The 26,443-nt window shown below is 41.4% G+C and overlaps 1 protein-coding gene across 2 annotated transcripts in view; it reads right to left on the bottom strand.

Annotated features, from left to right (window-relative positions):
- LOC135114227 (carbonic anhydrase-related protein 10-like) overlaps positions 1-26,443 on the bottom strand; it is a 121,667-nt gene that overhangs the window by 17,413 nt on the left and 77,811 nt on the right. The window contains exons 3-10 of one of the 2 annotated variants that reach the window (XM_064030016.1): positions 17,692-17,828; positions 16,071-16,259; positions 10,539-10,634; positions 9,969-10,035; positions 5,979-6,133; positions 5,266-5,397; positions 4,159-4,201; positions 351-390 (exon numbers count right to left, since the gene is read on the bottom strand). In XM_064030016.1, the coding sequence (XP_063886086.1) occupies positions 351-390; positions 4,159-4,201; positions 5,266-5,397; positions 5,979-6,133; positions 9,969-10,035; positions 10,539-10,634; positions 16,071-16,259; positions 17,692-17,828 (859 nt within the window). The remainder of the gene's footprint in view (positions 1-350; positions 391-4,158; positions 4,202-5,265; positions 5,398-5,978; positions 6,134-9,968; positions 10,036-10,538; positions 10,635-16,070; positions 16,260-17,691; positions 17,829-26,443) is intronic. The other variant, XM_064030017.1, reaches the window with a different exon arrangement.

Raw genomic sequence — 26,443 nt, forward strand, 5'->3', positions numbered from 1 at the left:
CTTTCTTCCTCTCTTCATCATTCTCCTCTTTCCCCAAACACGTCATGAGAAAAATGAAGATAAAAGAAAGGACACATGCTATTGACTGTTATTACAATGTTAGTTTAAGTGAAAGTAGTGTCTCGGTGTATCTGTGTGTGTGTGTTTGTGTGTGTGTGTGTGTGTGTGTGCCTGTACTTCACACAGTCATAACCCATAGCCCGTCCAGTCACCCAGTCATCCAGTCATGCAGTCAGTCCATCACCCTCACCACCACTGCCATTAGTACCAACCACTCAGCCGCTGCTTCGCTCCCTCACTCACTCAGTCACCCCACACGCGCTGCAGCCTTGCCTGGCTGCGACACTCACCTGGTCAGCGGGGTCCGGTGCTCGACAGTAAAGTTGTGAGCTGAAAGGAGGCGGGGAGGGAACCGGGGCTCGTCAGTACTACACAAGCGGGGCCTCACATTTAACTCAAGACATGACTCATTGAAAATAAATATATATAATAGATAAATAAATAAAAACTATAGCTAACTGTGCAACCAAAACCAGACCCAGGCAGTGAACTAGCATAAGGATAGTAAGTAATAATAGTAAAAAAAAATATATATAGTAGTTAGCAAATAGCAGCAGTGTTGTGTATCTGGGTCTGGATGTTGATAGTAATGCACTTCTTTTTCTTTTGCATCTTCGTATTCTAAGTATGCCTATAAAAAGTGGTATGACAAAATAATTGCTCTTTTTTTTTTTTTGCTGCTTCTAAAGTGATAAATGTATAAGGTGTTTTCTTTCTCTTTTCTTTCCTCTTTTCTCTCTCTCAGTTTTTACTCCTTTAAGCATCAAAGTGAAAGCTGTCAGTCAGTAAGGTCAGTGAGTAAGTGAGGAGACTTCTAGCTAAGAGAGAGAGAGAGAGAGTGAGAGAGACAGAGTTCAAGATATATAGTATACATGATTCATATACACACGTGGGTTAGGTACTAGTGTGTTCAAGGCAGTGTCAAGGATTAGCTATGCAAGGTTAAATACCATACATATTTACATACATACATATGCGCATACACTGTCTGGTCATGTATGCCTGTACTAAGTAATATGACATGCCCTTAGCAAACAAAAGTTACGAGGATGTGTAAAAAAATTGCAGCTTTATTTTCCCCATAGCAAAAAATGAAGACCATACAAGAAGGACAGTCGGATACTGAATATAAAGTAAAATAAGTCTAACTACTATTACTTGTTGCTAAAGGTTACCTCTAATAATGCACAGTGCTATCTACATCCATGAAAGCCTTACATGCATACATACAAACATGCATACATACATACACACGCACAAGTAAACATACTGCATCCTTTGTCATTATTGGAGGAGCAATGATATTCCCTACTTCTGGTACTACAACAACTTCTATTACTATTACTAACTTCTACTACTACTACTACTACTACTATTACTAACTTATATTTCTACTACTACTACTACTACTACTACTACTACTAAAGTTGACCAAGAAAAACGAAAGTCGATACATAAACGACTGATGTCATGCAGAGAGAGAGAGAGAGAGAGAGAGAGAGAGAGAGAGAGAGAGAGAGAGAGAGAGAGAGAGAGAGAGAGAGAGAGAGAGCAGAATAGCTAACCAAGGGGCATCACGCAAGTCTGAGAGATAATGGTGCGTTTGACATGACATGACATGACATCACGAGAACAATGACGTCATGAAAGCCTCGATGAAAACCTAAAACAATGATAATGACAATAAAAAAAAAATGGTGCGTTTGACATGACATGACATGACATCACGAGAACAATGACGTCATGAAAGCCTCGATGAAAACCTAAAACAATGATAATGACAATAAAAAAAAAGTAGTCTTGAAAATAGTAATAGTAATAATAGTAAGCATGATGCACCTTTTTATATTTCTTTTTACTTTTCCTTTTATCAGTTTAAGTAAGTTTACGAAAATAAAAGTAGAAAGTAGAATGATTTTTTTCTTTATGCAGTTCAAAAAGTAAAAGGTGAAAAGCAAGAATGTAAACCAAAGTAGTCGTGATTCTAATAATAATAATAGTAAGAGTAGTAATAGGCAGTAGTAATAGTAATACAGTAAAATCCCTCTTATCCGGCATCAACGGGACCGCCGACATGCCGGATACTTGAATATTGCCGGATACTTGAATAGAAGTGAAATTATGTCCACAATCACCACCCTACACTCACGCATCTTACCATAACAAAGATCAGCTGATCTTAATCAGCAGCTGATCTGATCAGCTGCTTAAGTGTAAGCACAACACGCTTTCTCTTTTCTACAACTTTAGGCATGATGAAGGCGTCAGGCGATAAACAGTGCACACGCGGGACTGAGTCACTGAGTAAACACAGTGCAGGTGGACCGCGGGTGGCGCGAAGCAGTGCCGCTCTGGTGGCAAGGGGACAAAGTATGCCTCGCGCGGGAATTTTAATCGATTTGATGAGTACACATTGATTTTTTATTGATTTTAAGGCTTGGGGAAAAATGTGCCGGATACTTGAAGCTGCCGGATACTCGAATGCCGGATGAGAGGGATTTTACTGTAGATACTTTTCACTTCTTTATTGTTTTTACTAGTTAAAGTAGGTTACGAAAAAGGGAAAAAAGTGATAAGGAGAATAAACTTTTTTTTTTTATCTACGCAGTTCAAAAGGAGGAAATGAAAAGTAAAAACGGACACAATTAGAACGACTAGTTTGAACACAAACAGTAACAACCAACAGTAACAACAGCTAACAATAGCGACAATAACAGCAAAAGTAGCAGTAAGAGCAACAAACACATGTAAGAAAATAAAAAAAGCTAAAGTAGACTAACACTCGTCGAAAGTTTTCATCCCTTCCGATAAAAAAAAGAATAAATAAATAAATAAATAAAAATAACAGTGGATAAAAAAATGAAAGCTTAGTGCTATGTAAAGAAAACGGTTCAAATAATACTAGAGCCAATCGTAAACTTAGTTATTTTTTATATTTCCTCGTAATATCCCATTTTGTTTTATTTACACACTCTCTCTCTCTCTCTCTCTCTCTCTCTCTCTCTCTCTCTCTCTCTCTCTCTCTCTCTCTCTCTCTCTCTCTCTCTCTCTCTCTCTCTCAGCTTTCTAAAAATAAAGAAAAAGAAAAGGGAAATAGTTGAGAGCAGTTATTGATATTTGCAAATGGATGATTTTTTTTTCAACTTTTATAAATTTTTGTTTTAACCATTTATGTAATTTTTATGTTTCTGTTTTTTGGTGCCAGAATTTTGTAGGTTGTGCCAATTTGCTCTCTCTCTCTCTCTCTCTCTCTCTCTCTCTCTCTCTCTCTCTCTCTCTCTCTCTCTCTCTCTCTCTCTCTCTCTCTCTCTCTCTCTCTCTCTCGCTTTTGTCATCCATTTTAGTATTCCAAAAATTTAGTTAATGAAACGGGGCCCCTATGTGTGTGTGAGAGAGAGAGAGAGAGAGAGAGAGAGAGAGAGAGAGAGAGAGAGAGAGAGAGAGAGAGAGAGAGAGAGAGAACAGGGAAGTTAGCTGCACAAATACATTCCCGGACAGACAGACAGGCATTCAGAAAGAGAAAAATTCAGACATATACAGACATATCTAGACAGGCACAGTGAAGCACACACACACACACACACACACACACACACACACACACACACACACACACACACACACACACACACACACACACACATAGTCACCCTGAGTTATGGTTTAATAGAGACACGGACAAACAGACAATGAAATGAAGTAATGAGATTAAGACAAAAGAACGTTATAACAGAGAGAGAGAGAGAGAGAGAGAGAGAGAGAGAGAGAGAGAGAGAGAGAGAGAGAGAGAGAGAGAGAGAGAGAGAGAGAGAGAGAGAGCATGTTTACGATGGCTCAGTAATAATAATAATAATAATAATAATAATAATAATAATAATAATAATAATAATAGTAATTTCTATCTATATAAAGATGAAAATTTGTACGAAAGAGATGCAAACTTTCTATCACAACAGCTACCAGGAAGAGAGAGAGAGAGAGAGAGAGAGAGAGAGAGAGAGAGAGAGAGAGAGAGAGAGAGAGAGAGAGAGAGAGAGAGAGAGAGAGAGAGAGAGAGAGAGAGAGAGAGAGAGAGAGAGAGAGAGTTAATATACACACCTTTGTAGTACGCCTCGCGGTGCATTGTGGGGCAGTTTCCTCCCTGTGGAAAGAGGAAATGTAGTATTAGTTCAGCGTAGATTGGCTGACTGTGGCTGACTGGCTGACTGACTGACTGATTGACTGATTAAGTGAGTGAGTGATTGACTTATTGAGTGAGTGCGTGAGTTGAGTGAGTGAGTGAGTGAGTGACTGATTGAGTGAGTGAGTGAGTGATTGACTGATTGAGTGAGTGAGGAGTAATTTCATTGATGATTATATATTTATTGCCTGACTGAGTGGATGGGTGACTGACTGACTGACTGACTGACTGACTGACTGACTTAACTGACTGACAAATGGACTGACTGATTAACTGACTGAAGCTTGAATATACTAAGAAAAACGAGAGAGAGAGAGAGAGAGAGAGAGAGAGAGAGAGAGAGAGAGAGAGAGAGAGAGAGAGAGAGAGAGAGAGAGAGAGAGAGAGAATCAAGGTTAAAAGACTGTAAATAAGGCAGCACATCGATTATTGCTTGACATTAGAATTAATGACAAGGCCGCGGAGAAAGAGAGGCGGAGACAGAGACAGAGACAGACGAAGAGGCAGAGACAGAAAAGAGAAAAGCCGGGAGACAAGAAAATTGGCAGCCTAAAGGGCAAAGAGAAGAGAGAAAAAAGTGAAAAGAAAATCACAGAAGGAAGGATGGAGAACAAGACAGATGAGAGAGAGAGAGAGAGAGAGAGAGAGAGAGAGAGAGAGAGAGAGAGAGAGAGAGAGAGAGAGAGAGAGAGAGATTGATTGATTGACTAACTAACTGACAAGATGAATAAGTAAATGACTGACGGAATGACTTACATGCTATTCGGCCGTTGGATTGACTCAACTGACTTATTAACTGACTAACTAAGCAATTAACTTACTAACTGACTTAATAACTTATTGGTAAACTGATTGACTATCTAAGCTAAACTAAACTAAACTAAACTATACTCAGCTAAAGTTAAGTAAAGTAAATTAAACTAAATAATTAACTAACTGAATCCTTCATTAATTGATCAACTAAACAATTGTCTTGTTAACCAGCTGTCTGAATCACTGAGTGAATGACTGAATGAGTGACTTACCGCGTTGGTGAAATCAATGTTAGTGCGGACTGGACGGTGGTGGAGCTTCTGTGGCGGCCTGAAGTTGTTGGCGAGGGGAGCACCGGCCTGCTTGGGGTCCGTGCCCTGGTGCAGCTGTCTCAGACCGTGCAGCTGTACACACACGCACACACACACATACATTAGTGAGGAATATCATGTGCAAAGTAGTCATGGGTATAATTCGTGTGGGATTAAGGGTAAGTATCATTGTTTAGTTTTGTCTGCTGATCATGTAGAAGGTCACTGGTTTTCGTTAGATTTTTCAGCATTTCAGAGAGTGTAAAAATGAGTGGAGAGGATAAATAGTGTGAAGGTGAATGTGACGTGACTTTTGAGTGTGAACGTACAAGTATCTTTGAACAATAGCACTAGAAAATTAAGTATACTTATTTATATTCACTTCTTATCTCAGTCCGTAATTTGGTTTGTTATCTTTAAAAATGTTTAATCATAGAATCGAATCCAGTGATCTAACTCCATTTTTGATAAGCAGTTCCTTCGTATATCTTCAAAATCACATTTATCAAGCTTGAACCCATTATGTCTAGCATCCTGAACACAAATCCTAAAGAATTTGTATATACTATCTTTGTTATATCTCTTGAAACACACACACACACACACACACACACACACACACACACACACACACACACACACACACACACACACACACACACACACACACACACCTGCTGCTTGGTGATGTAGATGGGCTTGTTGGAGATGACCCACGTGACGGTCTCGTGGCAGGCTGGCATGGTGGTGGATCCCTCGTAGGTCATGTAGTAGGTGGTGCTGGGCAGGAGGTCGTGCACGCTCAGGTGACGCACGCTGTACTTGTCACCTGTACGGGAATTGAGAGGTGTTAGCTTACTGGAGTAAAGTTTGGGTTAGGGTAGATCAGGTGACATTAGGTTAGGTGGAATGTTCGATGATGCTTAGTCGTGGTGATGGGGATTTGATGAGTCTTGTGGTGGTGGTGGTAGTATTAGTAGTGGTGGTCATGGTGGAAGGCTGTAATTGTCATGGTGTTTGTGCAAAGTCGCATGGTTATGTTTAAAGTCGTTTGCTTCTGTTGGAGTCTAATGGTTGTAAGGAATTTTCTGCAGTAGTGGTAGTTTGTTAGTTTTTGTTGAGTCGTGAGAGTGTGAGTAGTTTTGGGATTCAGTTTTGTGGGGTGATATTTTTTAAGTATTTAAAAGTCGTTAGTTATGATGAAATGGTATTTTCTGGTCTTTTTTAAATGTATACATATGAGTTATAGCAGTTGTAGTAGTTGTAGTTACAGTATTAGTAATAGTTTGTTGTCACAATGAACACACACGTCTGTCACTCGTTTTAATTTCATTCTCTCTCTCACTTTCTCTCTTTACAACTGTAGTAGTAGTAGTAGTAGTAGTAGTAGTAGAGTCAGTGGGCGTTATGAGACACTTGTGTGTGTATGTTTTCACTTTTCTTTCTCACACACATGCACATTTTCACATTTTGTGCTATTAGTGTAAGAGATCGTCTTGGACACTCACACATTCATACACTCACACAGTTCTTTTTAGAGTAATTTGCAACATTTGTTGAAGCTGTAGTTGAGTTAGTAGTAGTTGTAGGAGTGTTTTTTTTTTTTTTAAGTCACTGTTGATACGTTGTTTTTTGGCAAGATCTCACCTGAGTCAACTGTTAATTAAGCCTCCTGTTGTGGAGTTACCTGTTGCTTGAGTCACGTACACAACATCTTGAGTCACTTGAGTGAAATGAGTCGTTAGTAGATACTCGGGGTTACCTGTGTAAGCTTGAGTCATAGGTAAGCAAGCATCTTGGGCTTAACTTGAGTCACCTAGTACAACCTTTATTTTTTTTCCAGCATGAGTCACCTGTACGAATTAACTGCAGTCACCTGTGTATACTGTGAGTCACGCGCTTAGTTGCGAGTCACTTGGGCCTGTGAGTCGCTGAAAATGAGGGAGAGAAAATATTTTGTTGAGTAGCATCACAAAATACACAAGTTGAACTCATTTGGGTTACGCCCCCCAAATCCTCATGAAATTCAAAGCAGATCAGCGAGACTTTTTGAAGCCAATCTGTCAATTAATTTAAAACATCTGATTTTGAATAATGGATAAATACAGAGAGGGAATATTATGGTGGATTTTGGCTAGAAGTGATCCTCTTACCGTCTCTCTCTCTCTCTCTCTCTCTCTCTCTCTCTCTCTCTCTCTCTCTCTCTCTCTCTCTCTCTCTCTCTCTCTCTCACTGCAGGCTATCTTGTCTCTTTTTCTTAACTTGGGTGCAAAAACTTAGTTCATTTTATTTCCTGTAGCATCTAATTTACTTGTCCTTTGTTTGATGTTTATGTTAACTAATTCCTAACTGTGTGTGTGTGTGTGTGTGTGTGTGTGTGAGAGAGAGAGAGAGAGAGAGAGAGAGAGAGAGAGAGAGAGAGAGAGAGAGAGAGAGAGAGAGAGAGAGAGAGAGAGAGAATACGTTCCAGTACCATATCTCCATCTCCTGTATCTCTCTCTCTCTCTCTCTCTCTCTCTCTCTCTCTCTCTCTCTCTCTCTCTCTCTCTCTCTCCCAACCTCTATTTAGTCCCCTCTTTATAAACTCTTCACTCTCCTCTTCAGTCTCCCTCGCCTATTTATTCCTCTTCCTGCTTTTCTCTCCCAGCTCATCATTTCCCTTTACATCTATCCATCCCCCACTTGCATCAATCTCTCTCTCTCTCTCTCTCTCTCTCTCTCTCTCTCTCTCTCTCTCTCTCTCTCTCTCTCTCTCTCTCTCTCTCTCTCTCTCTCTCTCTGTTTCTCATCTCCGCCGTTTCATCTTTGTACCGTCTCCCCTTCCCTCTCGTCTTGCTCATCCTTCCTGACTTGTCTGTGGAGATGCTTTGGCTAATCACATACAGAAGTGCTTGTATTTGGTGTGTTCTCTCCTCCTCTTCCTCCGTCCTTTCCTTCTGCTTGTCTTCGTCTCTCTCTCTCTCTCTCTCTCTCTCTCTCTCTCTCTCTCTCTCTCTCTCTCTCTCTCTCTCTCTCTCTCTCTCTCTCTCTCTCTCTCTCTCTCTCTCTTTGTGTGTGTGTTCAGATCTTCTTCCTCCTCCTCTTCTTCCTCTTTCTCGTTTTTCTTCCTTTTTCTGTATTAGATTCTATTGGAGATCTCTTGATTACCTACGTATCTACCTACCTACCTACCCAGACACACACACACACACACACACACACACACACACACGACGCTTCCACTACCAATGAATTTCAGAGATAAATAAATTTTGTTCGACTCTGATTGACTGATTGAGTAAAAATAATGCCAAGATAGACAGGTGAGGTCAGGTTAGGTCAAGTATGTGCGTCAGGGTTACCTTTGCGTGTCATATGCCCGCTAATGACTGGTATATGAGTGGACATATACCTGTGACCTAGAAATGAATATGATTTCCATGTTTATTGTATTTACCTGGTCATGTTTAGTCCTGCAGTTAAGGTCATGCAAACTCACCTCGCTTCACCTCACCTCACCTGCTAATTAAGAGTAAATGACTGTAAATACCGACTTTTGGATGAATGACACCTAATTACCACTGACTGATGCCCAGTTGTTGTGAATTTCCTTTGTCTTCCACACACACACACACACACACACACACACACACACACACACACACACACAGAGGTAAGAAAGCGTTGGATAAATATAATTGCTGTTCAGTGTTTTGTAGTTGTATTTGTATATTTTAGGCTTGATTTGATGAGAACCTTGAGGGAGAGGAGGAGGAGGAGGAGGAGGAGGAGGAGGAACCAGTTAGAGAAGAATAATTTGATGTAAGAGTGAAGTGGAGAGATAATCATTAGTGTGTGTGTGTGTGTGTGTGTGTGTGTGAGTCTGCGCGCGCCTAGGAGCACAAACAGTATAGCGTTCTGCCTCATTTCCCGCCTCGTAACATCAGAACAGCGCTGGATTTTGTGCGTAGCCTCCCTTCACGCTTCATATAATATGTATTTACAAATTTACTGTAGCATATCCTAAGGTCTCTCTCTCTCTCTCTCTCTCTCTCTCTCTCTCTCTCTCTCTCTCTCTCTCTCTCTCTCTCTCTCTCTCTCTCTCTCTCTCTCGTATCCACACAGCAATCAAGCCAGACCAGAGAGGGAGAGGAAGGGAAGGACGGCAGAATACTTGGGTCATCTCAAGAGTGTGGACTCGGTAGGCGGGGCAAGGAGACGAACAGAGAAGCATTGTTTTCTCAAGAAGCTATATAATAGGTTCCGGGAACCCGAGAGTACTCCAGCTCGGCGTAGAAAGAACTGCCGGTGATCGAAGAGGGGAAACTAAGTATCAGGTATAGATAGGAGGAAGAGAAGAAGAAATGGTGAATTAATTGCAAGGGAGGAAAAACGTACTGAGAGGTAGGGAGGGAAAATGTTGATAGGGATGGGATAGAATGGGGAAAATAAGTGTTTGTAACAAGAAAATAAAGTAATGAGATAGGTAAGAAATGTGTATAGGAGTAGGAAAGGAAGGTGAAAATATTAATAAGTGTAACGATACTAGAAAAGGAAGTTAAAGCATAAATGTCGGTAAGAAAAAATGTAGGATCTGTAACCAAAAAATATCAGAGAGAGAGAGAGAGAGAGAGAGAGAGAGAGAGAGAGAGAGAGAGAGAGAGAGAGAGAGAGACAAAACTTACCAACATATTTGATCTGGTTGACGCCTGCGGTCAGCTGGCTCAGGGCGGGGTTGGACCTTTCGCCGATCTGTCGATAAAGCAGCTTGTTATTGTGTTGACCTTTCCCCACACTCCCCCGCTCAGTGTGTGCCCCCTCTTAGTAGATATCCCCCGAAAATAAATTATTTGATCTCACTACAATCACATTCACCTCCCATTATACGCTAACGATTCATACTAAACACCTCTTCTCCAAACTATAATTATGCAGCAGAAAATCCAGTCGTATTTACATGAAAGAACATCATTTCCTCAATTATTATAATGCTACAAAACATGCATTCCTTTTTCCATCTGTATTCTCAAAGGATCTTCGTCTTTTCTCGACAACTTTTGACAGGCAGTAATGAAAGTGTGGTTTTTGAGACTATTATCGAAACTATTGATAATTTAATAACGACTGCACATCATCAGTGAACAAAACGCCCATGAGAACCCGACAAAAGATTTCCATCGCTTTGAGTAGTCCTTCTGATACGTATCGTTAGAAAATACTACCTTATATATTACTAGGAGAACTAAGAGACATACCTGAAGGAGGATGGAGATGCCCACGATGCCGTAAGCCTTGTCCAGCGCTTGGGAGAAGTTGGCGTAGAGTTGAGAGTTGAAACCGAAGAGCTGGAGCTGGAAGAAAAGAGAAAAGGACCAGATTATACCAGTAATCAGTGCGTGGCTTAGTGGTTGGGTTAGGAGGTGGGTTAGTGAGTGAGTTACTCTGTGGGTTAGTAATTTGGAGGCTCAATTTGTGGGTAGCTGGGTCAGTAAGGTGCGTGCGTGCGTTGGTGAGGCGAGTCAATAGTGATTCTTGTGTCGTGCGTCTCACAGGAAGAAACACAGGACAAGATTTGTGTTTCCCTGTGATTTGGTTTGGGTTTGTTATGATTACTTGTGTGGTGCTCCCGTCTCTGTCATTGCTACGTCAGGAAGTCAGAAGTATAATGTGGCGTAGGTTGCATGAGTCTGGGAAACGAGAGAGAGAGAGAGAGAGAGAGAGAGAGAGAGAGAGAGAGAGAGAGAGAGAGAGAGAGAGAGAGAGAGAGAGAGAGAGAGAAATGTCCTTTAAAGCAAGAAGAATCGTGCAAAAACATATGAACATTTTAAGTTATTATTATTATTATTATTATTAGTAGTAGTAGTAGTAGTAGAAGTAGTAGTAGTAGTATCATAATCTTAGTAGTAATCTTAGTAGTAGTCGCAGTAGAATCGTGCACAATATAATGATCTTAAACATGGTAGTAATGGTAGTAGTAGTTGTAGTAGCAGTAGCAACAGCAGCTGTAATACCACCACCACCACCACCACCACCACCACCAGCAACAACAACACAAACAGTAACACTAATAATCATCATACATTAACAACACCGCCCTAATCAACAGAGTGACGGAGCCTGTATGCAATAACCCTCAGAACAAAGTAATAACAGTTGTAATATGAGTAATGGTTGGCTGATCCCCTATGACCTGCCTATGTAAGTCTATGTAATGGCAGCCACAGTGTATAGCACAGTACCACCAGTGTTACGTAATACTTGTAATGGGCTGCTAATCCGTCATAGAAAACGGAATATGGAAGGATTGAAGGCAGGACTGCTGTGGATAATGTTAAAAACTGGAGGGAAGAGATGGAAAGGGGAAGTTGATAGGAGTGAATGTGGGGGAGAAGGGAATGATGGAAAATATTAGGGAGAGGAAAGGGAGGGAGGATACAAGGGAAAGGGAAGGTTAGGTGTTTTGGAAAGGAGAAATAAAGGGAGAAAGGTATAATAAGGAGAAGTGGAAGAATAGAGGAGGAAAGGAATGGGGAAAAATAGTAGAGGGAAGTAAGGAATATATATAACACAAAAAAAAAGTAAGTGAAAGGAGTGAGAAAAAATAAACAGTATGAAATAAAAGACAATAAATGTATTTGAGTAAGAAGTAAATATGGGAGAGTGAAAAATAGGAAGAGTAGAGGGAGGGATAGAGAGAGAGAGAGAGAGAGAGGGAGGGAGAGAGGGGAGGGGATGGCGGGCGGCCGTTGAGTGATGAAATACTGCGTTTTATTGACATACATACATACACACACGCACGCACGTACGAACACCTGTGTACACTCACCCATAACAGTGAGCAATATGTGTGCGCATCTCACTCTGTCCATCTATTGGCCAGATTTTGTTGCTGTTTATTTATCAACATACGAGGTCACAAAGCTATCCCCCTTCCCCCCTTCCCCCATTCCCTCCCTTCCATTCCCTCTCTCTCCCTCCCCTACCTAACCCTCCACTTACTTCCCCTCCTCTCCCTTTCCCTCCTCTCCCTTCCCATCCTCTAAATTCTCTCCCCTCCCTCCCTATTGCCTCTCTCTCTCTCTCTCTCTCTCTCTCTCTCTCTCTCTCTCTCTCTCTCTCTCTCTCTCTCTCTCTCTCTCTCTTCTCTTCCTTTCCTTTGTTTCTTTTATTCTTTTTCTTCCATATCATTTCTCTGTCTTTTTCTTGCCTTTCTTCAGTTCCTTTTCTGTTTTCTTCCTTTCTTCTCTTTTGTTCCTACTTTGCTTCTCTCTTCTGTCCCTTTTCTCTCTCTCTCTTCCCTTCTTCCTCCCCATTTTTCTTCCTTCCTTCCTTCCTTCCTTATCTTTATTCCTTTTCTCTCTATCTTGTTTCCCTTTCTTCCCTTTCATCTCCTCCTACCTTCGCATCTCTTTCCTCTATTCCTTTCTCCTTTCTTCCATACCTTTATTCTCTTTCTTCCGCCTTCTCTCTACCCACCTTCCTTCCCTATCTACCTTCCCTCTTCCTCCCTCCCTCCCTTACCTCCCAGTATCCCTCCCTCACTCCCGCCTTCCCTTCCCTCACATCATGTTCAACTAAGTATGAAAAAATAGAATCATGAGGGAAAAAAAAACATTGCTACAAATATTAATTCCTTTGAAGTATTTTGGTTATTAATATGCAGCCATTTTATGCTTCAGATCACTGGTTGCAGAGGACAGGTTAGAGGGAGGGGGGAGAGAGAGAGGGAGAGTGGGAGAGGAACGCAAGTGAACACAAAGGAAGGGCAAACAGCAGCATACTCGTTGGTTCTCATGAGGTGTGTCTGTGATAAGTTGAGGGAGAGGGAAGAGAAAGAAGCGGAAGGGGAGAAGAGGAGTTGAGAGGGAGAATTTAAAGTAAGGAAGTAGTTGCAGGGAAGAATGAAAGTGGGAAGAGGAAATGATGATAAAAGATGAAAGACATAAGAAAAGTTTTGAAATAAGGGAGAGGAGGGCGAGGGGGAGGAAGAGGATTGAATAAGAGAGAGAGAGAGAGAGAGAGAGAGAGAGAGAGAGAGAGAGAGAGAGAGAGAGAGAGAGAGAGAGAGAGAGAGAGAGAGAGAGAGAGAGAGAGAGAGAGAGAGAGGTAAACTTCGATAGAAGGGGAAGGGATTCAAGAGGGGAAGAAAGAAGCAGATTATGAAAGAAAGAACGAATGGAAGGAACAAGAGGGGGAAGAAATAAAGGGAAGAATAGCAAGAGCAAGAGGGGAAACGCGGATGGGGAATAACTGAGGAAGGAGAAGAGGGAAGTTTGTGAGGGGAAAGGAGAGAGGGAGAGAGAAGGGAAGAGGGAAGAAAGAGATGATGCTAGAAAGGGAAGAGAGAGAGAGAGAGAGAGAGAGAGAGAGAGAGAGAGAGAGAGAGAGAGAGAGAGAGAGAGAGAGAGAGAGAGAGGTTATAAGTAAAGGGAAAAAAAAGTAATAGAAAATATTAATGTACAGTTAAATTTCCATACTAATTTCAGAGAGAACGGTTTATATTAGTTTGTGGAAAAAGGAAAAGAAAACGAACACTGTAGTTAGTAATATATTTTTTTATATAATATTGGAAACCAGTTATTGTGTTATTAGAGGGTATTGGGGAAGCCGTGTTAGTGCTGGTGGTGGTGGTGGTGATTGTGGTGATTGTGGTAATAGTAATAGAAGTAGTAATAGTAGTTGTAGTGGTGGTGGTGGTAATGGAGGATGAAGAATAAGAAGTAGGTGATTAGAATCGTAGTAGTAGTAGTAGTAGTAATAGTAGGAATGGTAGTAGTGCTGGTAGTAGTAGAAATAGAACAGCATTGACACCAGTAGCAGTAGTAGAGAAGCTTTTGTTGTTGTTGTTGTTACAAAAATACCTATGTGAAAAAAAAAATTCCTAGTAATGGAAGATAATGGCAATAGTTCTAGTCACACTACTGTTGTTGTTATGGTGGTGGTGGTGATGGTCGTGCCTGCCTGGACTATAATTGTTGTTGGGACATAGTGGTGGTAAGTGTTGGTGGTGGTGGTGGTGGTGATGGTGGTGGTAGTATTAGAAACATCGAACAATTACTTTTTTTTGTGACTCTCGCCTTGTTTTCCATTATTTTATTATTGTGGTGCTGGTTTACTGTGGGGGCTTCGTGGTGGTGGTGGTGGTGGTGGTAATTCGGAATTTTATATGATTTTGTGAGAACATTGTAACATTTTGTAATTTTATCTTTCTCTCTCTCTCTCTCTCTCTCTCTCTCTCTCTCTCTCTCTCTCTCTCTCTCTCTCTCTCTCTCTCTCTCTCTCTCTCTCCTTTCACCGTGAAGTAACAGAAAGACGGGACGTGGAAAGGAAAGAAAAAAAAACTCTAAGCTCTTTCCTCGACCCAGTTACCTTTTGGCTATGATGTAAAAAGGCTTAAGAAAGTCAAAGGGAAAAGAGCGGAATTCCGAGAAAAATCCAGCGAGGAGGAATGATGGAAGCTAGGAGGTGAGAGAGTGAGAGAGAGAGAGAGAGAGAGAGAGGGGGGGGGAAGGAGAGTGTAACATTTGTAGAAAAGAAATTAGGTGGCATAAAAAGACTAAAAGAAAAAAAAAAAAAGCAAGGGAAGTTAATGAGAGGGGAGTGGGGGGACGGAGGGAGGGGAGTTATGTGAAAGGATTAGCTAAAGGTTGTGTTGTAAAAATGTGCCAGAAAGAAACGAAGGGTGGAAAGAAAAAGGGAAGGCTAGTTAAAGAAATTGAAATAAAATGCGGAAATGATACGTAGGTGTTGGTCGTTAATTAAGGTGAGAAGGGTTAAGAAAAAAAGTAGGAATTGATAAGGAAAGAAATAGGGTAAGAAAGGAAAAATAAAAAGGAAATAGTGTGGTTAATTAAGATGTGGAAGGTAAAAAAAAAAAAGGTTAATTGATAAGGATAATTGTTAGAATTAAAAGGAAAAAATGTTGCTAGTTACAGCGTGAATTCTATGAAAACTAGAGAAAAGGGAACTGATATGAAAAAAAAAGTGTAATTTTTATCCCTTCCTTTCTTCTCCTTTCGGTACAGCGCTAATTATTTCGATACTCTGAAAGCAATCAGGAATTTTCCTTACTACCTCGGTACTTTTGCTGTCAAGTATGTCTGTGTTACGTAAGGAACGCCACATGTAGACCCAGTGGCTTTTTGCAACTCCTTGTGTTATGTTCTATAAAAGAGACTTGGGACTGAAAATAATCAGGATTGTTTCTTTACTCCCGAAGTATTCGACTACTCGTAAAAATACAGTACGTGTGTTTATAAATATAAGGACTGCCCTCCACATGCACACCCATTGGTTTCCTGTAACTTCTCTTATGTTCTGTTGTAAAAGAGGGATTTAATATTCTTTAAACTAACAGGATTTGATTCTTTTCTCCCTCGATACTTTTGGTGTGAAGTCCGTGTGTCTGAAGTAAGGAACATCATGTGTAGACCAATGGCTTTCTGCAACTCCTTGTCTTATGCTCAAAAAAGAGACACTGAAAATAAAATTAGGATTGTCTCTTTATTCCCTAAGTACTTGTGCCACGCGTATACACAATAGTTTCTTTTTACTCCCCTTTTGTTCTGTTGTAAAAAGATAGACGATACTGTGAAAATAATCATTGCTTCTTTACCGCTATGCTTTTCTATCACGTATCTATAATTGACTGGATGGCTACTTACAGCTTCCTTTACGTCCTGTTTTAAAAAGTAGTGGCTAAAACAATCTCCTTATTCTTCTTCCCTAGGTACTCCTGAAAAACAAATCCATACCCTGACCAGCCCCAAGACCCCACCCGGACTCACCTCTGCCGGGAAAGCCCTGCCGTTGATGGTGTGTTCGGAGCCCAGCAGGTCCACGATGCCGTAGCGTAGGTGAGCCTCTGTCAGCTGGTACCTGTAGGAGAGCGGCCCGCCAGTCACGTTCACAGGGGTCTTGCCGCCGTCCAGGGTGAGTACCACGCTATGACCAGTGTTCTCCAGGTAACCGGACACCTGTGGAGGGAAAGAGAGAGGGTTTAGAAGGGAAGGTCAGGATTGAGTATAGTATTTTTTATTTTATGTAAGAGTGGTACCGTCTGAGGGCAACGACAACAAAAAAGGCCTATTTGAGTGCCAGTCCCTAAAAGGAATTCAGAAACAAGAATAATTAAGAATATAGTGGTGTTGACATTGGGTTGTGTTAGTGACGGTGGAGGCAAGAGGTCAGACTTTAAAGTAGAGATGGTTATAAATTACTACCTCATGTGGCGGTGGTGGTGGTGATGGGAATGGGTAGGGTTAGTGATGGTGGTGATAGTGGGGAGGGTTTTGACTGGGGATGACCAGGGTTAAGTGTACGTACTGTGCAGTGGTTTTGGTGGGGATTGGGTGGGGTTAGTGATGGAGGTGATGAGTGAAGGCTTGGTGTACGGGTATGGGTGTGATGTGTGGTGGTGGTGGTGGTGGTGGTGAGGTATGTTGTTGTTGTTGTTGGCGGTGGTGGTAGTGGCGTGGAATGTAGTGGCCATACCTGCTTGGAAAGTAAGTGTGGTGTGAAGGAGGAGGAAGAGGAAGAAGAACAGGAAGAAGCAAAACAAGAGGAAAAAGAAAAGAAGGGAAGGAGGTAGAAAAGAAAAGAGAAAATGTAAAGAAAAAAGGAAGATATAAATAAAGTGAAAGAGAAAGATGAAAAAGGAGGAAGAGGAAGAGGAAGCAGAGGAGAAAGAATCTGCTGTGGATATGCATTCCTGAGGTTTTGCTGTGGCTGTGGCTGGTGGTGTTGGTGAGGGTGCCGTGACTGTGAGAAACAGCGATAATATAACACCTCTGTCATTGCCCAGTAACACCTGAATATTGTTAATCGTTACCATGTCTTCGCGCCGCCAGGACTGCACCGGTAACCTTTCCTGTCCCAGTAATCCCCCTTCCCCTCCTCTCCTTGTCTCTCAGATCCCAGTAACGTGAATTGCACTTTTCCTAACGCTGCCAATACTTTCCCTAATACTAAAAAATCTTTCCCCAAGTTTAACTGAACTTTAATATCTTATATCTATATTTTTTATGGTTCCTCGTATAATATTTTTCTCTGAACTCTCCCTAAACTTCCCTTAACTTCCCCTGATACCTTAGAAATTCTCCTATTACTTTTGAGTACTTTCCCTAAAGTTGTGGAACCTGTGGAACTTCTTTCCTCTTAAAATCCCTACTACTTTCCCTAAAAAAACCTAAAACAAGCCCTAACATGCAAGAATCACTCAGAAACCTCATTTATTTTACTATTTATCCGATTCCAAACACACATAAAAAGCCTCACTACAGAATTCATAACCAAAAAAAAAAAAAAAAAAAAAAATTACTTGAGACCCAATCCTCTAAAACTGAGTCACAAAGAGACTTCAATCCTACAAGAGACTATCGATGGAGTACTGGATCCCCTGTAGCTCACCTTATGCTTGTCGATGTGCAGGAGGCGGAGGTTGGGGTCGTACAGGAGGCGGGCGGGATCCACGTCTATGGGGGACTGGCGGCGGCCTTTGCTACACAGGCTCCAGTCCGGATTGATAAGCCCCCAGAAGTCGGGTCCTGAAGAGAGGGAGAAATAGGAGTGGTTAGTGATGGAGGGTGAGAGAGAGAGAGAGAGAGAGAGAGAGAGAGAGAGAGAGAGAGAGAGAGAGAGAGAGAGAGAGAGAGAGAGAGAGAGAGAGAGAGAGGTATGAGAATAGTTTTGTTTCGTAAATAAAGAAAGCATGCAAAGATACATCCATCATCACCACCACCACCACCACCACCACCACCACCACCACCACCACCACCACCACCTATCAAAATAGACAAAAAAAAAAAAACATGATTGAAAAATACTTCTTTCAATGAGTGTAGCCATCAGGAGTGAGATAAAAAAAAAAAAAAAAAATTCCTCCCCCACACTTCATGGTGTCGCTTACTCAGTTCTTTCCCAGGAAACAAATATGGCGGGTGTGGTGGTGATGCAGGTGCTAATTGGCGGGCGTTCCTTGTTGACTGATTCTTTCTAGTGCTGGGAGGGTGTTTGCGCTACTCTCTCTCTCTCTCTCTCTCTCTCTCTCTCTCTCTCTCTCTCTCTCTCTCTCTCTCTCTCTCTCTCTCTCTCTCTCTCTCTCTCTCCGTTCATGAGGATTTATAGCAAGATTTCTGGTAATTGTTTTTGAATAATTTTGTGCCTAAGTCAAACGGCGATGAGAGAGAGAGAGAGAGAGAGAGAGAGAGAGAGAGAGAGAGAGAGAGAGAGAGAGAGAGAGAGAGAGAGAGAGAGAGAGAGAATAGGGGGAGGAGTTGTGGCGGGAAATAAAGTAGTGTTTAGCGGAGGGTATCGATCCCTGGTACACACGAATGCAGTAGCAATTCTCAGACCGCCTCGCCATCCATCTCTTGAAGCAGAAATATTTACTTTCTCTCTCTCTCTCTCTCTCTCTCTCTCTCTCTCTCTCTCTCTCTCTCTCTCTCTGTCTCTCTCTCTTTCATTTCTTTTTTCTTTCTCTTTTTACTTCGTCGTTTTTTTTTGTTCAGTTTTTTTTCTTGACTTCTCTTTCATGTCATTTTTAGTTTTTTCTCTCCTTTTCTTTCTCTTTTTTTTTCTTTCCATTTTTCCTCGGCTTTCGCTTGAACATAATTTCGTATATTCTTTTTTTTTTCTTTTTCATTTTCTTTCGTGCACCCCCCTTCTCTCTCTCTCTCTCTCTCTCTCTCTCTCTCTCTCTCTCTCTCTCTCTCTCTCTCTCTCTCTCTCTCTCTCTCTCTCTCTCTCTCTCTCTCTCTTCCTCTTCCTCCTCCTACTGTGACTACCACTTTCTTCAGTCTTTTTCTTTATCTTTCTCATTATCGCTCTCTTTGGCTTATCACTTCGCTTTTCTTCAGCTTCTTTATCTACGCAAAAAAGAAAGTGTAATATTTCTTAGCGTTTAATAGCGAGGAGAAAAATTGTCATGCAGCATAACTTGTGAGAAATGCGTGTAATTTATGAGTCTATTGCATATTTTTGGTGTGTGTGTGTGTGTGTGTGTGTGTGTGTGTGTGTGTGTGTGTGTGTGTGTGTCTGGGCAGCACAGCACAAAGAAACATTGTCACCCATAAACACGAAAGAAAAATAAGAATGCAAGAGGAAAAAGAAGAGAAGAAGTAAAAAAAAATAAAGGAACGATAAAGATTTGAAGTAATTACTCTGAACATTAGGAAGGAAGGGAAGTAACCTTTATTTTCTTCCTACCTGTGTGTATGTCTGTGTATCTGTATGTCTGTCTGTCTTTCTTAATTCATGTCCTTTTTTTTCTGGTTTTCTGTCTTCTTATCTGTGTGTGTGTGTGTGTGTGTGTGTGTGTGTGTGTGTGAGTTTCTATGTCAGTTCTGTTTCTGCCTGTCTGTATCTCCCTTTTTTGTTTGTAATTTCAGATCTTTCCTCGTCTGTCTGTCCGTCTGTGCCTGTCTCAGTTTGTGATTTTCTTTGTTTGCCTCTGTATGACTTCTTTGGCTAGTTTTTGTCATAATTCCTGTCAATATTATTTATTATTCTGTCTACAAATCACTTCGTCTGTTTATCCTTAACGTAGGAATGGATTTTTTCGTTCTCTCTCTCTCTCTCTCTCTCTCTCTCTCTCTCTCTCTCTCTCTCTCTCTCTCTCTCTCTCTCTCTCTCTCTCTCTCTCTCTTGGTGACCTTCAAGCCAAGGGGACAATCACGTATCGATATCAAGCTGGACAAGATTTACAGGTACCAGACACAGGTGCACCCAGGTAGAAAAAGAGGGGAGGAGGGAACGTGCCTTTATTATTATTATTATTATTATTATTATTATTATTATTATTATTATTATTGACATTTCTTTTCCAGTTGATATTTTTGTGTAATTTTCGTTTTGTAGTTGTAAAGAAGCTTGAAAAATGTGTATTTATTTTCTGCTTTCTCTCTCTCTCTCTCTCTCTCTCTCTCTCTCTCTCTCTCTCTCTCTCTCTCTCTCTCTCTCTCTCTCTCTCTCTCTCTCTCTCTCTCTCTCTCTCACTGGTGTGGCCTTATTTCTATCTTGTGTGACCTTTCATGGAAGCTCTTTGTTTGAGGCTAGAGTGAGCAAGCGAATGCAACCGAGCCAGCTAGAGAGAGAGAGAGAGAGAGAGAGAGAGAGAGAGAGAGAGAGAGAGAGAGAGAGAGAGAGAGAGAGAGAGAGAGAGAGAGAGAGAGGAGAGGGAGACTGACTTTTTACGCAAGTTATCCTCATTGTAAGTCCGTTTTCTATGACGAGTTTCTCATTTCCCTCCTTGACCCATAAATTCCTGGCCAGCCTTGTAATCGGCGGCTCGTGTCTGGCGCATAAGTCTCGTCGAGGTTTTCTCAGTAATTCCTCGCCGCCTCTGACTTGTTATCCTGTTAATTTCTCCATCCCGCCAATTAGCAGCGGTACAAGCCAGGCGAAGTGTGTGTGTGTGTGTGTGTGTGTGTGTGTGTGTGAGTGGTTTTGTTGAGTGTGGATTTCCTAATGTTTTTTCCGTTTTTTTTTTATTATTATTTTATCCATTCAGTGTGTGTGTGTGTGTGTGTGTGTGTGTGTGTGTGTGTGTGTGTGTGTGTGTGTGTGTGTGTGTGTGTGTGTGTGTGTGTTGCTGGTCGATGCACATTTTTTTTTGTTCTTTTCTTTCGTTTTTTTTTTTCGAAGTTCGTTATTCATTTGCTACGATAAGTGAGTGAATTATGGTGTTCATTATTCTTATACGTAACTATCAACGTATTTATTATGTGTGTGTAAAAAAACAACAACAACATAACAACAACAACAACAAAAATAATAATAAAGCAAGTAATCGAACCGTCATCACTTGAAAATAATAGACCAATCAGAACGAAAAAGTCAACAAACACCAAACAACAACGCTTTAAATAAATACCCTCACATTTCTAAGTATCCTCATATATATTTCTTTTCAAGCACCTCCTTCCTTCCTTTCTTTTTTTTTCTCTCTCTCTCTCTTAACAATGTGCCAAGAGCGTAAATTATTCCCGAGGGTGCACTTAAGGGGACTCGGAATATAATTTATTTCTTAATCACGACATGAGAAACATCACCTCCTAATGATTCTTCTTGCTGTATATTTATCCCTCGCCTCGTTATACAACCGTAGACTTCCCTCATTGTTGTCCTCGGATTGAATATTGAGCTTGCATTTTTTTCGTATAGCAGCGAAGTGAAGAAGGGAAGACGGGATAAGGAAAGAAGGAGGGGAGGGGAGAAGGGAGAAAAAGAGAAAGGTTGTAAAATAGGCGAAGGAAGGAAGGAAAGGAAAGAAAGATGGAAAGGGAAGAAGAGAGGGAAGGAAAGAAAAAGGTAAAATATGGAAAGGGAAGGAAGGAGAAAAGAGGAGAGTGAAGGAAGGAAGGAGGAAGGAAAGAAAAAGGAGGTGAAATATGGAAAAGTAGGAAGGAAGGAAAGGGGTGAAATGGAGGAAAAGAGAAGGAAGGGAAGGAGAGAGGGAAAGAAAAATAAATGAAATGAAATATGGGAAGAAATACCGAAAGTAATATGAGAGAGGAGGAATGGAAGGAAGGGAGAGAAGGGAGGAAAATAGAAAGGAGAGAAAATATGAGATTGGTCATTGAATATTGAGTTTTTTTATATATTTGTTTTTATTTTTTTTGCTTTGCTCGGGAAGGAAGGAATACCGAAAAAGAAGGAAGAAGAAGAAGAAGAAGAAGAAGAAGGAAGGAAAGAAGAGAATGGATAAAGGAATAAAAAAAATAAACTGTCAGGAAGAAGGGAAAGGGGTAAGGAAAGAATAAAAAACAGGCGCAAGGAAGGAAGGAAGGAAGGAAGAAAAGAAGGAGAGAAGAAGGAAAGAAGGTGAAAGAAGAGGGATGATAAAGAAATCAATAAGGGAATTTGTTTTGGCGAGAGGAAGAAAAAATAAAAGAAAAGAGATAGGAGAAACAGAAGCAAAGAAAGAAAAGAAATAAATAAAGAAATACAGAAGACGAATGTCAAGGATGAATACAATAAAAATAGAAAGAAACAAGAAAGGAAGAAAGAAAAAAGAGAATTAGGAGGAAAATCAATAAAAAAAAAGTGTAAGGGAGGGAGAGAGGGAAGGAGAGGAGAAGGAGGTGAAGGAATGAGGGAAGAGTGGTGGGGGGAAGGAGGAGGGGTAAGAATGTGTCAATGGATGTGTGTGTGCGTGTGTGTGTGTGTGTGTGTGTGTGTGTGTCGGTGAATAAATTTATCACGAACACCACGTCTGATAAATCTTAAGAGTGTGCGAAACAGGTGAATAAATCAAAGGAAAGATAAGGCTGTAAATCAGAGTGTCAGTAGATAAGGCGTAGCAAGTCAATTTAGCAGGCTTTTGTAAATACTAGAGGCCGCAGGAGGAGGAACCAGCAGGAGTAGAAGATTAGACCCAGGAGGAAGTAGGAGAGAAGAACTAGAAGGAAGTAGGAGACAGTAGAACCAGCAGAAGGAGATACAATAGAACCAGCGGGAGTAGGAGAATAGAACCACCAGGAAATAGGCGAGAAGAACTAGGAGGAAGTAGAATACAGTAGAACCAGCAGTAGGAGAAAACACAGTGGGACCAGCAGGAGTAAGAGGATAGAACCAGCAGGAAGTAGGATAGAAGAACAAGCTGGAGTAGAAAGCAGAGGTTAAGATACTGAATAAGAATCGAGTAAAGTAAAACCAAACAGAGGGGAATATATCATCATTGTCATCTACCATTACTTATTGTTTTTTTAAATCTTTTGACTTTAATACGAGACAACTATCACTGCCTTATGCAGTGTATGAAATCTTTATTAGAGTCCGCAAGCAAGTAATGGGTGAAAAAAGAATGGGTTTTACAATTTCTACCCAGTTTAAAGATTGGATCTGGCTGCAGAACAAAGATATTTCAGTGATTGGCAATTAGGGAATGGTGTACTAAGTGGCAGTCAAAGTGCTAATTGTAAGTGTAGATTAGTGAAGAGTAGTGCAATGAAGTCATCTAGGAAGGATCTAAGAGTCCGTTGCTGTTTAAAGTTATTATTCTGTAATCCTTTATGCTCCTTAGACAGTGATTTCTCTACTGGACAAAGGCTTCTTTCCGCCGTCTCCACTGTTGATTTCCCTTCTGTCCTTTCTCGTCTCCCTACCTGGTTCTCTATCCCTGTATCCCAGTCTGCCTTACTTACACCTTTCCTTTCATCTCTCTGTATTAAGTTCTTCCCAAGTTTATTCAAGTCTTCAGAAAAATAAACGCCTATCTATCAATTTCTTTACCCTGTCTTATTTTTTTAATGTTAAGTTCTTTATCTCACTTTTCCAAATTACCCTATTCATCTCTATCAAGTTTTCTACCCTTCTATTCCAGTTTGCCTAAGAAAAATAAACGTCTTTCTATGAGTCTCTGCCCTGTCATCTCATTTCGTCTCGTTCTTTATCCATCTATTCGAAGCTGTCCTGTTCAAACCTTTAATTATATCTGTATATTAAGTTCTCCATCCATCTATTCTGGTCTGCCCTAAGATAAATGTCTTTCTATCAACGTAGCTCTTTTTCCTCTTTTTTTTTTTTTTTTTACCGTCTAGGAATGAATATATGGGTGTGAATTATTCAGGTATAGACGTTAAAAGTTGCTGCCTTCTTCTAGTACTTCTATACCTGCTTATCATAATATGAGGGTCAGCAGGTCAGTAAGTCGCTAGCGGGTTAGTGGGTAGATAGATGGCTCAAGACTCGGGAAGAGTTGATGGAAGGTCACCTCTCTCTTTCTTTCTCTCTTTTTCTTTCGTGTTGTCATTAAAATTTCCTGACTGGAGGGCTGAATGAGGGTGCTGACTGAGGGAGGGTGCTGGGGGGTGTGGGGTGTTCAGAGGTGTGGGGTAATGGGGCCTGGATCATGTGGGAGGGAGGGAGTGGGGGAGGGAAGGGAGGGGAGGGGAGGGAAGGGAAGGGAAGGGAGACCTTGATGGATGGACACTATGTTTAGACCCCCTCTTTCATTCCTACACCTTCTCTTCCTCCTCCTCCTCTTCCTCCTCCTCCTCCTCCTCCTCCTCCTCCACGACCTTTTCCCTCCTTTCCATTCTTACCATCGCATTTCGGATTCTTCTTCTCCTCTTTCTCATTCTTCTCTTCCTTTTTTTTTTTTTTTTTTTAACTTTCTACATCCACCATTTCTTCCCCTCTGGTCATCCTATCTTTACTTCCTTCGCTTTAATTCCCCAACCAGTGTTTTCTCCCCTCCCTCCTACCTAATTTCCCTCCTCTTCTATACCCCCACCATTCCTCCCCTTCCTTTCATTCCTCAACCAATGTCTAACCTCTTCCCTTCTTCATCTTCTACGCCCCTACCATTCCTCCCCCTTGCCTTCAAGTCACCTTCTTCCTTTCCTCTATACCGCTACCATACCTCCTCTTCCCTTTTCACCCCACAAGTTACCCTCCCTCACTCCCTTCTACAGCGCCTCCTCCCCCTTCCACATCACTCTTTAAGTCACCAACCTCCCCCTCAACTCCCTTTCTACAGTACCACCTACCCCCTCTGTCCCCTCTTCCCCCCAGACCCTCCCAAGTGCTCGGTGGCGGCAGCAAGGCCCTTCCCTTACCTGCCGGCCGTGACTAATGAGGTTCCGTGACCAGGTGTGATCAAGGGGAGTCTCCGGCGCTAATCAATCGAGTATAATGCCAATTGGAGGTGGAGGGACAGGTGGAGGGGTGGCTGGCCTGGTGGAGGGAGGGAGGATCGCAAGGACAAGTGGAATCAAGGGTTAGGGAGCGTGGATAAGTGGAGTGCGTGAGGCCTAGTGACTAACGGAGCGTGGTGATGGATGTGCAGTGTGGAGGGTGGAGGGTGGAGGATTGTGATCAGGTGGAGGGGGTGTGAGAACAGGTGGAGGGAATGATAAAGAGTTGGATGGGAGGTGGAGTGCGAGGTGGAGAGGTGGCTTAGTGGAGGGGTGTGAGGACGTGAAGGAATAAGAAAAAGTAGAAGGGAAGTGGAGGGTGAGGTGGATGGGAAATGTGCAGTGACTGAGAACTAGTGGAGGGAGAAAGTGGAGTAGGTGTAAAGAAATGCCGTAAAGGAAAGTGGAGGAGGTGGAGAACAAGTGGAAGAAAAAAAAAACTGGAGCAAGGCAAGAACTAGTAAGGGCAGGTGACAAGTGGAGGAGCATAAGGACAGGTGGAGGCAAGGCAGATTATAAGGTGGAAGAATAAAAGATTAGCACGGTGTATTACCCCCGTGTGTTTGTGGATGTGTATATGTGTGTGTGTGTGTGTGGAGCGTTCCTGTCCTTGTGGTGGATTTGCATGTGTTTTGTTGCAGTTTACGTCTTGCTAGGTAGCGGTGTGTTGTTAGCGGGCTGGGGGGCGGAGGGGTTGGGGGAGGGATGGGGAGGGGAGGCAAAGGAAGCGAGGAAGGGTTTGGGTAATGGACGGCTACTTAAAAGTTTATGGAGTTGTTATCGTTAAGAGGAAGGAAAGGAGAGGGTGTAGGAACGTATCTTGATTTACGGAGCACTGGAGTTTTGAAAATATACGAGGCCACACTGCACACTCTTGAAGGGCGATTTTGCTTTGAAGGAACTAAGGACTTTTTACAGTGAGTGGGGAAAAAAAGAAGAAAGGAAAGAAGGTTAAAAAGCTACAGTGTACATAGAGGGAATATCTCTCTTTTTTTTTTTTTTTATATATATACGAGCCTCACTACACTACACAGTCTTGAATGGGCGATTTTGTTTTGAAGAAAGTGCCGAATTTTTTTGCAAGAAGGAGAAGGGAAAGAAGATTAAGAAAGGGAAAATATTTTGGGTTACGAAGCATTGGAGTTTTTAGAATATACGGGTTCTCACTACATAGTCTTGAAGGGCGATATCGCTTGAAAGAAACTATATATTTTTTTCAGACAAGAAGAAAGACGAGTGAATGATTAAGAAGCGTTTTACTAAGAGAATTTAATATTTTTTTACCCTTTTTGTGATCTTGAGCAATCTCTTCTACACGTAAAACAAACAAACAAAAAAAGAAGAGAACAGCAGCTATGATTAAAGAAAAGAGAGGAAAAAATATGAATTTAGGAAAAGTATATGAATAAGTATATGAAAAGAAAAAAGTATATGAAAAGAAGGAAAAAATACAATCATGAAGGAAAACTTTGTGGAAAAAAACAAAATATTAGTCAATTTTCTTCATTAAGATAAATTAGAGA

Source organism: Scylla paramamosain, chromosome 27, assembly GCF_035594125.1.
Source record: "Scylla paramamosain isolate STU-SP2022 chromosome 27, ASM3559412v1, whole genome shotgun sequence".
Lineage (NCBI taxonomy): Eukaryota > Metazoa > Arthropoda > Malacostraca > Decapoda > Portunidae > Scylla > Scylla paramamosain.